The sequence below is a fragment of the Hypanus sabinus genome, chromosome 24, assembly GCF_030144855.1.
Source record: "Hypanus sabinus isolate sHypSab1 chromosome 24, sHypSab1.hap1, whole genome shotgun sequence".
Lineage (NCBI taxonomy): Eukaryota > Metazoa > Chordata > Chondrichthyes > Myliobatiformes > Dasyatidae > Hypanus > Hypanus sabinus.
Genome location: NC_082729.1, coordinates 29,469,521 through 29,484,380, shown reverse-complemented (window position 1 = coordinate 29,484,380; position 14,860 = coordinate 29,469,521). Strand labels below are relative to the sequence as shown.

The 14,860-nt window shown below is 52.5% G+C and overlaps 1 protein-coding gene across 1 annotated transcript in view; it reads right to left on the bottom strand.

Annotated features, from left to right (window-relative positions):
- LOC132380601 (red-sensitive opsin-like) overlaps window positions 1-9,692 on the bottom strand; it is a 20,689-nt gene extending 10,997 nt beyond the window's left edge. Inside the window, exons 1-3 of the mRNA XM_059949526.1 lie at window positions 9,572-9,692; window positions 8,436-8,732; window positions 7,636-7,804 (exon numbers count right to left, since the gene is read on the bottom strand). Of these exons, the coding sequence (XP_059805509.1) occupies window positions 7,636-7,804; window positions 8,436-8,732; window positions 9,572-9,680 (575 nt within the window). The 5' untranslated portion in view covers window positions 9,681-9,692. The remainder of the gene's footprint in view (window positions 1-7,635; window positions 7,805-8,435; window positions 8,733-9,571) is intronic.
- Between the last annotated feature and the right edge of the window lie 5,168 nt (window positions 9,693-14,860).

Here is a 14,860-nt window from a genome sequence, read left to right as displayed (position 1 = left end):
AAAATGAATAAATCTTATTCAGTATGCTTTATACAGTCTATGTATTTTAAATAGATTAAAACTCATGCAACAAAAAAATAGAAGTACTATATACTTACAAAAAAGTGAGCTGGTGTCCCAGGGTTCAATGTCCATTTAGGAATCCGATGGCAGAGGGGAGGAATCACTGAGTGTGTGTCTTCAGGCTTCTGTACCTCCTCCCTGATGGTCACAGTGAGAAAAGGGCTTGCTGTGGCGACCCACTTCCCAGCGCACTGGTCCCAAAGAGGGCGCCAAGTCTGCCTCACCAGCAAGGGGTAAAGCCCGAGCGCGGGAGGGGACTGTGAATATACGCCCTCTTCATTATTCCCACCCGGGGAGGGCGGGATCAGGAAGGCTTTAAAGCGAGGGCGCGAAGTTTGAATAAACCTCTTTTTGCAACTGCATCTCACCGACTCCCTGTCACTATTTCAGCACTGTGTGTAGCACACCGCTACGATTGGTGACCCCGACGGCTCAAACGATATTTGGACCGGATATGAACGACGCCGCATCTGTTCATGCAGTTTCGTTCAAACTGCCAAGCTTCTGGACGCTGCGACCTCACCTCTGGTTCCAGCAAGCAGAAGCCCAATTCCACATTCGGCAGATAACCCCGGATGCCACACGTTACTACCACGTGGTGAGCTCCCTCAACCAGGAGACAGCCGCCCCCGGAGGACGGCAAATACACAGAATTCAAAGCCCTGCTCATAAGGACTTTCGGACCGTCACGGCGCGAGCGAGCTGCCCCCTTACTGCACCTGGATGGTTTTGGGGACAGGCCACCGTCGGCTTTGATGAACGAGATGCTGTCCCTGGCCGGAGGACACAAGCCCTGCCTCATGTTCGAGCAGGCATTCCTGGAGCAGCTGCCCGAGGAGCGCGGATTTCAGCGACCCCCGGAGGGTGGCTGCCCGGGCGGATGTGCTGTGGAAAGCCAAGAAGGAGAGTGGGGCGTCCGTCGCACAGATCACCAGGCCACGCTCCCAGCAGCAAACCAGACCAAGCTCGGCCGCAAAGCCCACTAAACCGAGAGGCAGGTGTGAGGAGACCACCGAACAATGGTGGGGCGCAGAAGCCCGCCGCTGTAGCCCGCCCTGCAAGTTCCCGGGAAACGCCAGGGCCAGCCACCGCTGATGGGTACGGCGGCTGGCCATCGGGTTAGCCTCCTGTATATCTGGTCAAGCGGTCCCGTCGCCGCTTTTTGGTCGACACTGGAACCAAGATCAGCGTCTTACCTCCGACCAATTACGACACCCGCAACAGGGCACCAGGTCCCCCCTGAGGGCCGCGAACGGCAGCACAGTCAGGACCTACGGCACCCGTACGGTGAGGCTGCAGTTCGGCTCCAGCCGGTTCGCATGGGACTTCACATTGGCTGCCGTAGCCCAACCGCTCCTGGGTGCGGACTTCTTGCGGGCTCACAGCCTACTGGCCGACCTGCCAAGGAAGAGACTGGTCCAAGCCGAGACCATTCAGACGTTCTCCCTGGGTGAAGCCCAGTTGCCGGCCCCACACCTAGACTCCATCACGCTGTCCGTCAACGACTTCACCAGAGTCCTGGCGGATTTCCCATCGGTTCTGGCACCGCAGTTCACGGCAGCCATGCCCAGGCACGGCGTACAGCACCACATCCCGACCCAGGGACCACCCCTCCATGCCCGTGCTCGGCGGCTTCCCCCGGACAAGCTCCGACTGGCGAAGGAGGAGTTCCAGAGGATGGAGGAATTGGGGATCATCCGGAGGTCCGACAGCCCATGGGCCTCCCCCCTGCACATGGTGCCCAAAGCAACAGGGGGTGGAGACCATGTGGCGACTACCGCAGGCTGAACGAGGCTACAACACCGGACCGCTACCCTGTGCCGCACATTCAGGACTTTGCAGCAAACCTGCACGGCGCACGGATCTTCTCCAAGATAGATCTCGTCCGGGGATACCATCAAATCCCGATGCATCCGGACGACGTCCCCAAAACGGCTCTCATCACCCCGTTCGGCCTTTTCGAGTTCCTCCGCATGCCGTTCAGCCTGAAGAATGCCGCACAGACGTTCCAGCGGTTAATGGACGCGGTGGGACGGGACCTGGACTTCGCGTTCATCTATTTGGACGACATCCTCATAGCCAGCAGCAGTCGTCAGGAGCATCTGTCCGACCTCCGTCAACTCTGCGCCCGACTGAGTGAATACGGCCTATCAATCAACCCGGCCAAATGCCAGTTCGGGCTCGACACCATCGACTTCCTGGGCCACAGGACTACTAAAGACGGGGCAACCCCTCTGCCCGCTAAGGTAGACGCGGTCCGCCACTTCCCCCGACCCACCACGATCAAAGGCCTTCAGGAATTCGTGGGTATGGTGAATTTCTACCGCCGCTTCCTCCCTTCAGCTGCCCGAATCCTGCGCCCCCTGTTCGCCCTGATGTCGGGTAAGGACAAGGACATTACCTGGGACGAGGAGTCCGCCGCCGCTTTCATTAAAACCAAAGAAGCCTTAGCAAACGCTGCTATGCTAGTGCACCCCAGAACAGACGGCACTACCGCCCTCACAGTGGACGCATCCAACACGGCAGTCGGTGGGGTGCTGGAACAGCTCATCGGGGGTCGCTGGCAACCCCCTGAGTTTTTCAGCAAACACCTGCGGCCACCCGAGCTCAAGTACAGTGCTTTCGACCGGGAACTGGTGGCGCTATACCTGGCAATCGGGCATTTCAGGTACTTCTTAGAAGGTCGGCCCTTCACCGTGCTCACGGACCACAAACCGCTTACCTTTGCGTTCACGAAAGCATCCGACTCCTGGTCGTCCCGCCAGCAGCGACATCTGTCCTACATCTCTGAATACACGACGGATGTCCGGCATGTCTCGGGAAAGGACGATGTCTGGCGGACGCCCTCTCCCGCCCTAATATCCAAGCCCTGTCCCGGGGGTAGACTATGAAGCGCTGGCGGAGGCGCAGCAGGCAGACGAGGAGATCCCGAGTTACAGAACCGCAGTCTCCGGTTTGCAGCTCCAGGACCTCCCCGTAGGCCCAGGTGAGAGGACCCTACTCTGTGATGTCAACACCGGCCAACCCCGCCCCGTCGTCCCGACAGCCTGGCAGCGGCGCGTTTTCGACTCCATTCACAACTTAGCGCACCCCTCCATCAGGACAACCGTCCGGATGGCAGCCAACAGGTTCGTTTGGTACGGACTCCGCAAGCAGGTCAGTGAATGGGCCAAAACGTGCATGCACTGCCAAACAGCCAAGGTGGAGCGGCACACCAAAGCCCTGCCGCAGCATTTCCACCCCACCCGCCGGCGTTTCGACCACATTCATGTAGATATCGTGGCCCCACTGCCAGTGTGGCGAGGAGCGCGGCACCTCCTGACTATCGTGGACCGGTTCACAAGACGGCCAGAAGCGGTCCCTCTCACCGACTCCACCTCCAAATCTTGCGCCCGAGCCCTGATCGCCACCTGGATATCTCGCGTTGGTGTATCGGCCCACATTACCTCCGACAGAGGCGCCCAGTTCACCTCCAGCCTGTGGTCAGCTACGGCCAGCCTTTTGGGACACACCTGCACCACACAACTGCCGACCGTCACCTGAAGTCGGCCCTCATGGCCCGCCTGCGAGGAGCAAACTGGGTGGACGAGCTTCCGTGGGTCCTGCTCGGAATCCGCACGGCGCCCAAAGAGAATCTGCACACCTGGTCGGCCGGGTTGGTGTATGGCGCACCCCTGGTCATCCCGGGAGAGTTCATACCAGCCTCAAGGGGGCAAGAGGAAGAACCCGCAGCAGTCCTGGGCAGACTACACGAGAGGCTCAGTAACCTGGCCCCCATACCCACTTCACAGCATGGGCAGAACCCGACCTGCGTACCCAAAGACCTGCAGAACTGTAAGTTTGTTTTTGTACGACAGGGCGGACATCGGGCACCGCTACAGCGGCCCTACGAGGGTCCGTTTACGGTGATCAGAAACAACGGGTCCACATTCGTGCTGGACATTGAGGGGAAAGAGGAGGTTTTCACAGTGGACCGACTCAAACCTGCCCATGTGGACTTGGCGCAGCCGGTCGAGATTCCGGCACCGCGGCGCAGAGGCCGACCTCCCAAACGGAGTCCGACCCAGACTGAGGACATTGGGGGGTGTATCGCCGGATTTGGGGGGGGGTTATGTGGCGACCCACTGACCAGCGCACTCGAACCGGCTCACAAAGCGGCGTGCGCCGGCATTGAGGCCGGTCCCAAAGAGGGCGCCAAGTCTGCTTCACCAGCAAGGGGTAAAGCCCGCGCGCGGGACGGGACTGTGAATACGCGCCCCCTTCATTATTCCCACCCGGGGAGGGCGGGATCAGGAAGGCTTTAAATCGAGGCCGCGAAGTTTGAATAAACCTCTTTTGCAACTGCAGCTCACCGACTCCGTGTCGTTATTTCAGCGCTGCGTGTAGCACACCGCTACAATGCCCTGGGTGCTGGAGGTCCTTACTAATGGACGCTGCCTTTCTGAGGCCCCGCTCCTTGAAGATGCCCCGGGTACTTTGTAGGCTAGTGCTCAAGATGGAGCTGACTAGATTTACAACCCTCTGCAGCTTCTTTCAGTCCTGTGCAGTAGCCCCAGTGATGCAGCCTGTCAGAATGCTCCCCTGGTACTTCTATAGAAAGTGCTAAAGGAGTCTTGGCTCCCACGCTGCAAGATTAGATCGTCTCGGTGGCCCGTGGCTGTGAACTCGCTTTCGGCTGTGGTTTAGTGTCTAGGGTCCTCTTCGCGCTCGACTTGTTGCGCGATTTGATTGAGGCGCCTCGGCGCGGAAATGGATCTGCGGCTTCGGCCTGCACTCGACACTGCGCCGAACTGTGCGGCTGTGGTTCCCGGACCAGCTTCACTTTCCTCCGCATTTGGATGTTCAATGGTCTCTGCGTTACTTGTTCGCTTTCTGCAGTTCGCGCGCTTGGTTCTTGTTTTTAACGCACGTTTGAATCGTCTTGTGTGTGTGTGTGTGGGGGGGGGGGGTCTTCGAACGGGTTCGGCAGTATTTTACGGGTGCCTGGAATGAGACAAATCTCAAAGTTGTAAATGAATATACTTTGGACGTTGAAGAGCCTGTAACAGTAGAGTGTAGGGCATAGGTGTCAAACTCAAGGCCCGCGGGCCATACCCGGCCCGCGAGATCATTTTAGATAGATCTATTATTTTAATTATTAATAGCCCGGCGATATGAAGCCTATGATTGTAAGTTAATACCAATCATAAAAATAATGCTTGCTCAGCAGTCTTCTTCATAAGAAGCGGAATTTGTGAAGTGAAACACTTTGTAGCTATAGCAGAGACTGAGACACATGAAGCTGCATTTTGCCCAATCCGGCCCGTGACCTAAAATGAGTTTGACACCCCTGTAGGGGAAGCAGGCAGTTTAATGGAGATTAACACGAGGAAATGTGCAGATGCTGGAAATTCAAGCAACACACACACAAAAATGCTGGTGGAACACAGCAGGCCAGGCAGCGTCTTTAGGGAGAAGCGCTGTCGATGTTTCGACCGAGACCCTTTCAGTCAGTCCCGACGAAGGGTCTCGGCCCGAAACGTCGACAGTGCTTCTCCCTATAGATGCTGCCTGGCCTGCTGTGTTCCACCAGCATTAGAGGCTTTTAGACTGACACATGAATATGAAGGGACAGGAGGGGGGCATTTAGCATAGAAGATAGGCACAACATTGAGGGCTAAATGGCCCGAACCAGCGTTGTGTGGCGCTGGTAGTGGAGCGGCTACCTCACCGCTGAGCGACCCAGATTCAATTCCCACCGCTGCCTGGAGGGGGCGCGGACGCTCTCGCAGCGGGTTTCCTCCAGCTGGTTAGTGAGTTAACAGTGGCGTGGGCCAGTTACTGTGCTGTTTTATCTTTCGGTAGACAGACAGATACATGGATAGATAGACAATTAGGTAGATAGATAGATAGATAAATGGATAAATAAATAGACAGGTGGACAGATAGACGGATGGATGGACAGATGAATCGATAGACAGCTAGATAGATAGACGGCTAGATGGATGGACAGATAGATGGATAGACATAGATAGACAGTTAAATAGGTAGATGGATAGCTAGGCAGACAATTAGATAAGTACATGGAGAGATGAATAGATAAATAGATAGAAATGGACAGATAGACCATTAGATAGATAGACAAATGTGTGGATAAATGGACAGATAGACAGTTCAATTAGATAGACAGACAGATGATAGATAGAAAGAGAGAGAGAGAGACAGTTAGAGTAAGAGAAAGAGACAAAGAGTTTGGGGAGGTTTGCTATGTCACCGAAGTGTCTGGAAATTTTCTACAGATGTACTGTGGAGAGCTTTGTGGCAGGTTGTATGACTGTCCGGCATGGAGGGCCCACTGCACAGGGTCGCAAGGGGCTGCAGAGGGTTGTAAACTCAGCCAGATCTATCAGGGGCATAAGCCACCAAAAAGTCAAGGGCATCTTCGAAAGGTGGAACGTCAGGAAGGCGGCATCCAGCGGGAAGGCCACTCTCCATAAAGGCATGTCCTCTTCTCACTACTAGCAGCTGGAAGGAGGTATGAGTTTCTGAAGACACACGTTTAATGTGGAGCAGCTTCTTCTGGATGGCCCAGGAACCCATGAACACCACCTCACTAATTCAGTCTCTGTTTGCGTGTATCCTCCTTGTAACTTACAGTCATTTTTGCTTGTACCGTATTGCCACTGCCAAGCAACAAATTTCAAGATACCGCACACAGATAAAGGTGGGCATGTAGAACACTCTGCCAAGGATGGCAGGAGAACTGAAACATTAGGGGCATTTAAGAGACGGATGATAGAAATTTGGTGGAGTACGTAGGAGGGGACGGTTAGATTGATGTTCGAGTATGTTGAGAAGTTAGACCACAAGAGATAGAAGCAGAATAATGCTATTTAGCCCATTGTCTGCTCCACCATTTCATCATGGCTGATTCATCTTCCCTCTCAACCCCATTCTCCCCATAATCTTTCATGCCCTGACTAATCAAGAACCTATCAACCTCCATCTTACATACACCAATGACCTGGCCTCTACATCCAGCTGTAGCAATGCATTCCACAGATTCACCACTCTGGCTAAAAAATCCCTCCTCGTCTCTGTTCTAAAGGGACGTCCCTCTATTCTGGTCCAAGACTCCCCCAGTATAGGAAACATACTCTCTACATCCTTTGTATCTAGGCCTTTCAATATTCAATATTCAATATTCAAGTTTCGATTCAAGTGTGTACAGGTTCAGAGCCATCAAACGCTCCTCATTTATTAACCTTTTCATTCCTGGAATCATTCTTGTGAACCTCCTCTGAACACTCTCCAACGTCAGCACACCCTTTCTCATTTAAGCGGCCCAAAACTGCTCACAATACATCAAGTGTGACCTCACCAGTGCCTTGTAAAGTCTCGACACTACATCTGTGCTTCTGTATTCTAGCCCTCGCAAAACGCTTACGTTAAATTTGCCTTCCTCACCGCCAACTCAGCGAGTCGGCACAGCATTGTGAGCCGAAGGGCTGTATGTTTCACTGCAGCAAAAGTCTGATTCTGATTCAGATAGGTGGCCCTGTAAGGACAGGGAGGGTGGACGAAGGTTCTCACCTGCTCCATCCAAAAATAGGGGGAAGACACCAAATGGTGGACCATGCCCAGGAGAAGATGATGCCAGCAGAGGCCCACTTCCCATCGAACTTGATGTTCCCGAATGGTTTGCAGACGACCACCCAGCGCTCCCATGCAATGATCGTCAGTGACCAGAGAGCTGTAATACCTGACAAAGGGACAACAAGGTCACCAACACAGTGTGTTCCATTGACAACCCTGCCACCATCTCCAAGCAGCTTCGCCAAAAACCCCTCTGACTCAACAAACCTGTCCTCGTCTCCCCAGTTACCCCCAAACCCTTGTTCCCACCTCAACACCCAAAACGCGTGCCAATGTCCTCAGTCCCAACTGTGTCAACTCCTTAGTTATCCCAAAACACTCATACCCACCCCAACACCCCAACTCTTCTCACAGTTACCCCAAAACCCTTATCCTCACCCTGACCCCCAACTCTGCCCTCAACTTCTCACAATTATCCCAAAACCCTCATCCCCACCCTGACCGCCCAGCTCTGTCTTCAACTCCTTACAGTTAACCCAGAACTCTCATCCTACCCTGACCCCTAATTCCGCCCTCTTCTCCTCCAGGTTACGTCATATCTCTCGTGCCTATACTGACCTCCACACTGCCCTCATCTCCCCGTGGTTACCTCAAATCTCTTGTATGCACTGTGATCTCCCAACTCTCTATCCTCACCTCCCCATGGTTACCCCAAAACCCTCATCTCCACCCTGATGCCCCAGCCTGCCCTCATCTCAGTCAACCCCACCTAGGACTGAGGGGATAGGAGGCCTCACCGCAGACGGAGACGGTGAAGCCCTCGAAGACGCACATGGGGTGGCCAAGGATGAAGTATCCGAAGACCTGGTTGCAGATGCTGATGGTGCTGGCGAAGAGGGTCTCACCGAGGTCAGCCACCGCCATGTTCACCAGGATCCAGTTGAGCGGGTGCCGTAGCTTCTTGAACTTCCAGGTGCAGACCAGCACCAGGCCATTGGTGAAGACCGAGGCAAAGACCACTACCACCATCCAGCAGCTGGTCAGGTTGTAGACCCAGCGCGGGGCTATGTGGTAGTTGGGGCCCTCAAACGGGCCTGTGGAGGCGGGTGGGGGGGGGGGGTTAAGGGTGGCAGAAGTAGGATGGAGGAGGAGCGAGAGGACAAGAAGGGGTGGAAGAGGTATGAGATGTGGGAAGAGAGTTAGGGGGTGTGGGGTGGATTAGGAGGTGTGGGGAGGGGGGTAGAGAAAGTGGGGAAGTGGTGAACAGGAGGCAGGGTTGTGGGGTGGGAAGGCGATGAAATGGAGGGATTAAGGTGGGGGAAAGATTGGGAGTAGGGGGAGCAGGTGTGGTGCAGAGAGGGAGGGAGAGAGAGATGAGGCACAGTGCATGAGTAGTTTCCCATCACTGCTGGCAATGAAGGCAGGGAGTCCCCAACTCCCCACATGACCACCACTTCACTAACCAGTCCCTTGTAAAATCAAATGCTGAGGGTCGAGGCAGAGTCAATATCTTGTCAGCATGTTCCCTAACGTCATAGATCCATCCAGGAACCCTGGCTGAATTCCCTGCACCTCTCCCTCGTTTTCTCTAATCCAGGGGTTACTGGGCAGTGATGGGGAGCAGGAAGCCGGGCTGATTCCCCCCTCACCTTCTTCTTGAGTGATGTTCAGGGGACCAGGGCAAATGTGAGTATTGATTCAACAGCGAGGGACAGGGAAGTAGTGGCTTTCAGGGCACCAGGGGAAACGAGGTGGGGCGTGAGGGACAGTCGGAGGAGTCGCACGTGGGGTATGAGGAGTGGTAAGGACCGAGTGCCCTCTCTGAGGGCCAGACATTTCATGAAGCAATGTGCAGGGTGAGAGGGGTGAGGTGGCCTTCTGCTGGGACGTGGTTGACCCTCCCGGTTACGTGCCCCCCCTCCCAGTCACTTACCCCTGGTGGAATTGGTGTTAGTGTAGGTGAAAACGCTGCCCCGCGTGGTCTCCTCCTCGTCATATCTCCGGCGTGCCGCGTACCCCACCACGTTCCAGGCTTCCGTCATCTCCCTCACTTCGTGACCCCCTCCTCCTCCTCCTCCTCCTCCTCCTACCCACCCTCCACCCCGACCTGTGAGCTGCCGGACCGTGCGTGGCCGGAGAGAGCTGGGTGTGACTTTATAAACCACTCAGAGATTTGCCTCCCCTCCCCAGTCCGCCGGCACACCCTCCCTCACCCAAAATCCTGCCCTTAAGAGCTGAAATATTCTCCTCTTCCTCCCGATACTCCTCTGACGTCAACGGGCAGGTTGGAGTGGAGGCTTTTCTGGGCGTCTGAGGTGAAAGGCCTCAAGTCGCAGGTCAAGAGTAATCAGGATTCCCAGCAATCTGTTCTTATTACTCCCAAGGTCTCCGTGCCCTCCCTTCGAAGAGAAACTGGGTCAACCCTCACTGAGAGCGGGGACATACTCACCACAACGATGGTGGGGCTGTGGTCTTTAAGGGTGGACGCAGAGCTTGGGCTGAGAAGTGGCCGATGAAGTTCAGCCTGGAGAAGGGAGCAGTCATTCACTTCGTAAGGTTGAATTTAAAGGTGGAGTACAGGGTTAATGACAGAAGGGTGGAGGAACAGAGGTCCACGTCCATAGATCCCTCTAAGTTGCCGCGCAAGTTGATAGGGTGGTTGACCAGGTGCTGGTCTTCGTTGGTCAGGAGACTGAATTCAAGAGGCATGAGGTAATGTTGCAATTCTATAAAACTCCGGTTGGACCATATTTGGGACATTGTGAACACAGGAGATCTTGCAGCTGCTGGAAATCCAGAGCAATGCAAACTAAATGCTGGAGGGACTCAGCAGGTCAGGCGGCATCTGGGAAAAGGAATCAAGAGTTTATGTTTCAGGCCAGACCCCTTCAGCAGGACCAGAAAGGATGGGGAAGAAGACAGAATAAGTTGGAGTTACCTTCCCCACCTTCTTATTCTGACTTCTATCCCCTTCCCCTCCAGTCCTGGTGAAGGGTCTTGACCCGAAACATCGGCTCTGGAATATGGTGCTGCGTTTCGGTTGCCTCATTGTAGGAAGGGCCTGGAAGCTTTAAGAAGAGATTTACCAGTATACTGCCTGGATTGTAGAGCACATCTCATGAGGTTAGGCTGAGAGAGGTAGGGCTTTTCTCTCTGGAGTGAAGGAGGATGAGAGATGACTTGATAGAGGTGTACAAGATGATAAGAGACACAGATAGAGTGGGTAAGACTTTTTCCCCAGGGTGGAAATGGCTATTAGGAGGAGGAATAATTTTAAGATGATTGCAGGAAAGTATTTGGGGGAGAGGCAGAATCAGGGTTAACATCAGGATATTAAATCGGGGAGGTGAAAGGTTCAGAGAGGGTGCAGAGGAGATGGATCAGGGTGATGCATGGATTAGGGAACATGCCTTATGAGCATAGATTGAGTGAGGAGCAAAGGAAGATGAGAGGCAACTTGATAGAGGCATAGCTCGAGCGGGTGGGTAGCCAGCAGCTTTTGCTCAGCGCAGAAACGACTAATACGAGCAGAGGGAATGGATGTCAGAAGTTCTTGTTGCATAGACGTGGTGGGTGTATGGAACACCCTTTCGGGGGGGGGGGGGAGGGTGATATATTAAGAACATTAAAGAAACTCTTAGGCACTTGGATAATATGTGGAAGGGAAGGGTTAGACTGACCGTGGAATAAGTCAGCACAACACTGGACTTCTACTGTGCGGTAGTTCATGATGTGATGAAGGCCAGTCGGCCAAATACCATTATTTTAAGCCACCCTATCTACTTGTGTTGACGATTTCAGGGAATAAAGGGCAAACACCGTACATCAGTGTCTTCATGTCTTTGGTATTTCAGTCCCTGAGAGAGATGGAGGCCAAGATATTGAATGTGTTCATGGCTGAGGTATCAAACATTGGACCATAGAGGGGCCCAAGGGTACTGGAGAGTAGAGGCCACGATGTCCAGTGTGGAGCTCAATGGAACCGGGTGGCTCACTCCTGCTCTTGAGTTTTTTTTTCGGTTCTCATCCATGGTTATTAGATGCTGTTGGTTACAGAACAGTGGGACAACACGGGCCCTGCTTAAATACCGATGTGTGACAGGAAGCGGATTGAAGAGATTTAGTATCCTGCCACTAGGATACTAGTGGTATCTCTGCTTTTTGCAGAGATTCCTCTCTGTGTGTCTCCTTCGTCCACCCGTCGCTCCCCACTGATCTCCCTATCACTTAACCCTGAACAACAAGATGGGATCTTCAGCAAAGTGAGAGGCATTTTGAACAGGAGAAGTTTGACAAGCTATGCCTTGAGTTTCTCAGTATGGGTATATTCTCAAAACTGGTTCCAAAAGGGATCGTTTTACTGCTAGTGCAACACCTACCCTATCACCTCCTCCCTCACCACCATGCAGAACTCAAAGTAGTCTTTCCAGGTGAGGTGATACTTCACCGGTCTCCATCATACTGTCTCCAGTGCACCCAGCGAGCCCTCCTCCACATTGGTGAGACAACCCTATCTACTTGTGTTGACAATTTCGGGGAAGGAGGGGGGAACTGCTTCGCCCAGCACCTTTGCTCTGTCTGCCGTAACGGCCGGGACTTCCCGGTGGTCACCCACTTTAATCCATCATCCCTTTACCATTCCAACATGTCAGCCCACTCACTCCTCTACTGCCACGATGAGACTGGAGGAGCAACACCTCATATTCCACCTGGGTAGCCTTCAACCTGATGGCAAGAAGGTTAACTTCTCTAACTTCCGGTAATTTCTATCTCCTTCCCTTTTTTTAAAATTCCCCATTCTGGTTACCCTCTCTCTCCCCTTCTGCTTCACCTCCCTCTTGTGCCCCTCCTCCTTCTTTGGTCCATTCTCCCCTCATATCAGATTCCTTCTTCTTTACCCCTTTATCTCCTCCACCGATCATCTCCCATCCACCTTGCCCCTCACCCGATCTCACCTATAACCCGCCAGTCTGGACCCCTTCCCCTCCCCACCTTCTTATTCCGGCTTCTGCCCCCTTTCTTGCCAGTCCTGATGAAGGGTTTTGGCCCAAAGCGCCGACAGTGTATTCATTTCCATAGATGCTGCCTGACCTGCTGAGTTTCTCCAGCATTTTGTGTGTGTGCATTAGAGCTATTTCTAATTCCTGATCCATAATCCCTATCAGATCTGATCCTCTCACTCAGTGACACCATCCCCACGCACTCCATAACCTAGTTCCATAGTCCCATGAATTTGTGTCAAATAAATTTAACTTGTAATTAAGTAAGCTAATCCCCCCTCCAGCATAATGTCCATATCCCTCCATTCTCTCTCCATCTGTGTGCTCGAGAGCCTCTAAAGCTCTTGAATTTGAACTGACTTTATTACTTACATCCTTCAAATACATGAGCAGTAAAAATCTTTTTGTTACATCTCCATCTAATGTGCAATTTATAGTAACTTATAACAAATAGTATGTACAACAGGACAGCCAGTATGACATAGAAATACAGTTGTATCAGTGTGAATTAATCAGTCTGATGGCCTGGTGGAAGAAGCTGTCCCGCAGCCTATTGGTCCCGGCTTTTGTGCTGCGGTACCGTTTCCCTGATGGTAGCAGCTGGAACTGTTTGTGGTTGGGGTGACTCAGGTCCCCATTAATCTTCGGTCCCTTTTTACAAACCTGTCTTTGTAAGTATCCTGAATAGTGGGAAGTTCAAATCTACAGATGCGCTGGACTGTCCGCACCACTCTCTGCAGAGTCCTGTGATTGAGAGTACAGTTCCCGTACCAGGCAGTGATGCAGCCAGTCAGGATGCTCTCAATTGTGTCCCTGTAGAAAGCTCCTAGGAGATGGGGGCCCATACCAAACTTCTTCAACTGTCTGATGCTTTTGTGTCTTTTCCACCACACAGCCAGTATGTACAGACCACGTGAGATCCTGGTGCACCCTCTCAAACCCAGATCCATTGATGTAAATAGGGGTGAACCTGTTTCCATTCCTCCTGTAGTCCACAACCAGCTCCTTTGTTTTTGCGATGTTGAGGGAGAGGTTGGTTGCTTGACACCTTTCTCGTATCTCCTCCACCACACCTAGCACCCTCCACTCTTTATGTGAGAAACTTCCCCTGCACACCTCCTTTGAAATTACCCCCTCGCACCTTAAATACATGTTGTCTGGTATGAGGCATTCCAACACTGGGGAGGTGGTCCTGGCTGTCTATCAGCTCTCCTTGATGCTTTAGAGAAGATAACCCAAGCTTCTCCAACCTCTCTCTATAGTACATGCCCTCTAATCCAAGCAGCATGTAGCTAACCCTCTCCACATCCTTGCTGGAATAGGGTGCCCAGAAATGAACAATGCAGCCTGACCAGAGTTTTATAAAGCTACAACACAACTTCCTGATTCTTTAACTCAGTAATAAACGCAAGCATGTCACATGCCTTCTTTAACACAGTGTTACCACTATGGACATGGACTCCAAGATCCCTCTGTACGTTATGGGTCTGACTATTTACAGTGTATTGTCCACCACATATGTGATCTCCCAAAGCACAACACCTCATAATTACCCAGATGTCACCAAAAGACACTTGCAAATTTCTACAGATGTACTGTGGGGAGCATTCTAACCGGCTGTATCAACATCTGGTATGGGAGGGGCGGGGCGGGATCGAAATAAGCTGCAGGAAGTTGCAAACTCAGTTCGCTCCATCTTGGGCCCTGGCCTCCCCAGCGTCCGCGATGTCCTCCAGGAGCGATGCCTCAACAAGGCGGTGTCCATCACCCAGGACACGCCCTCTTCTCATTGCTACCATCAGGGAGGCGAAACAGGAGCCTGAAGACACACACTCAGCGTTTCAGGAACAGCTTCTTCCCCTCTGACATCTGATTTCTGAATGGACAATGAACCCGTGAGCACTACTTCATTACTTTTTTTCTCTCTTGTTGCAGTACGTATTTAATCTAACTTAAATATATTTTTTTAAGTGAAGTTTATTATATGGCATTGTACTATTACCACGAAACGCACACTGCAGATTACATTTTATTTATATATTTCACAGATTTTATTATTATGTACTGCTGCCACATAAAGAAATTTCAAGACATATGCCAGAGATACTAAACCAAATTCTAATTAAACTCCATCTGCTATTTCTCTACCCACCTACACTAACTACAACACCACCAATCTTCTTACCATCTGCAGACTTACACACCCACCCATTTACATTTTC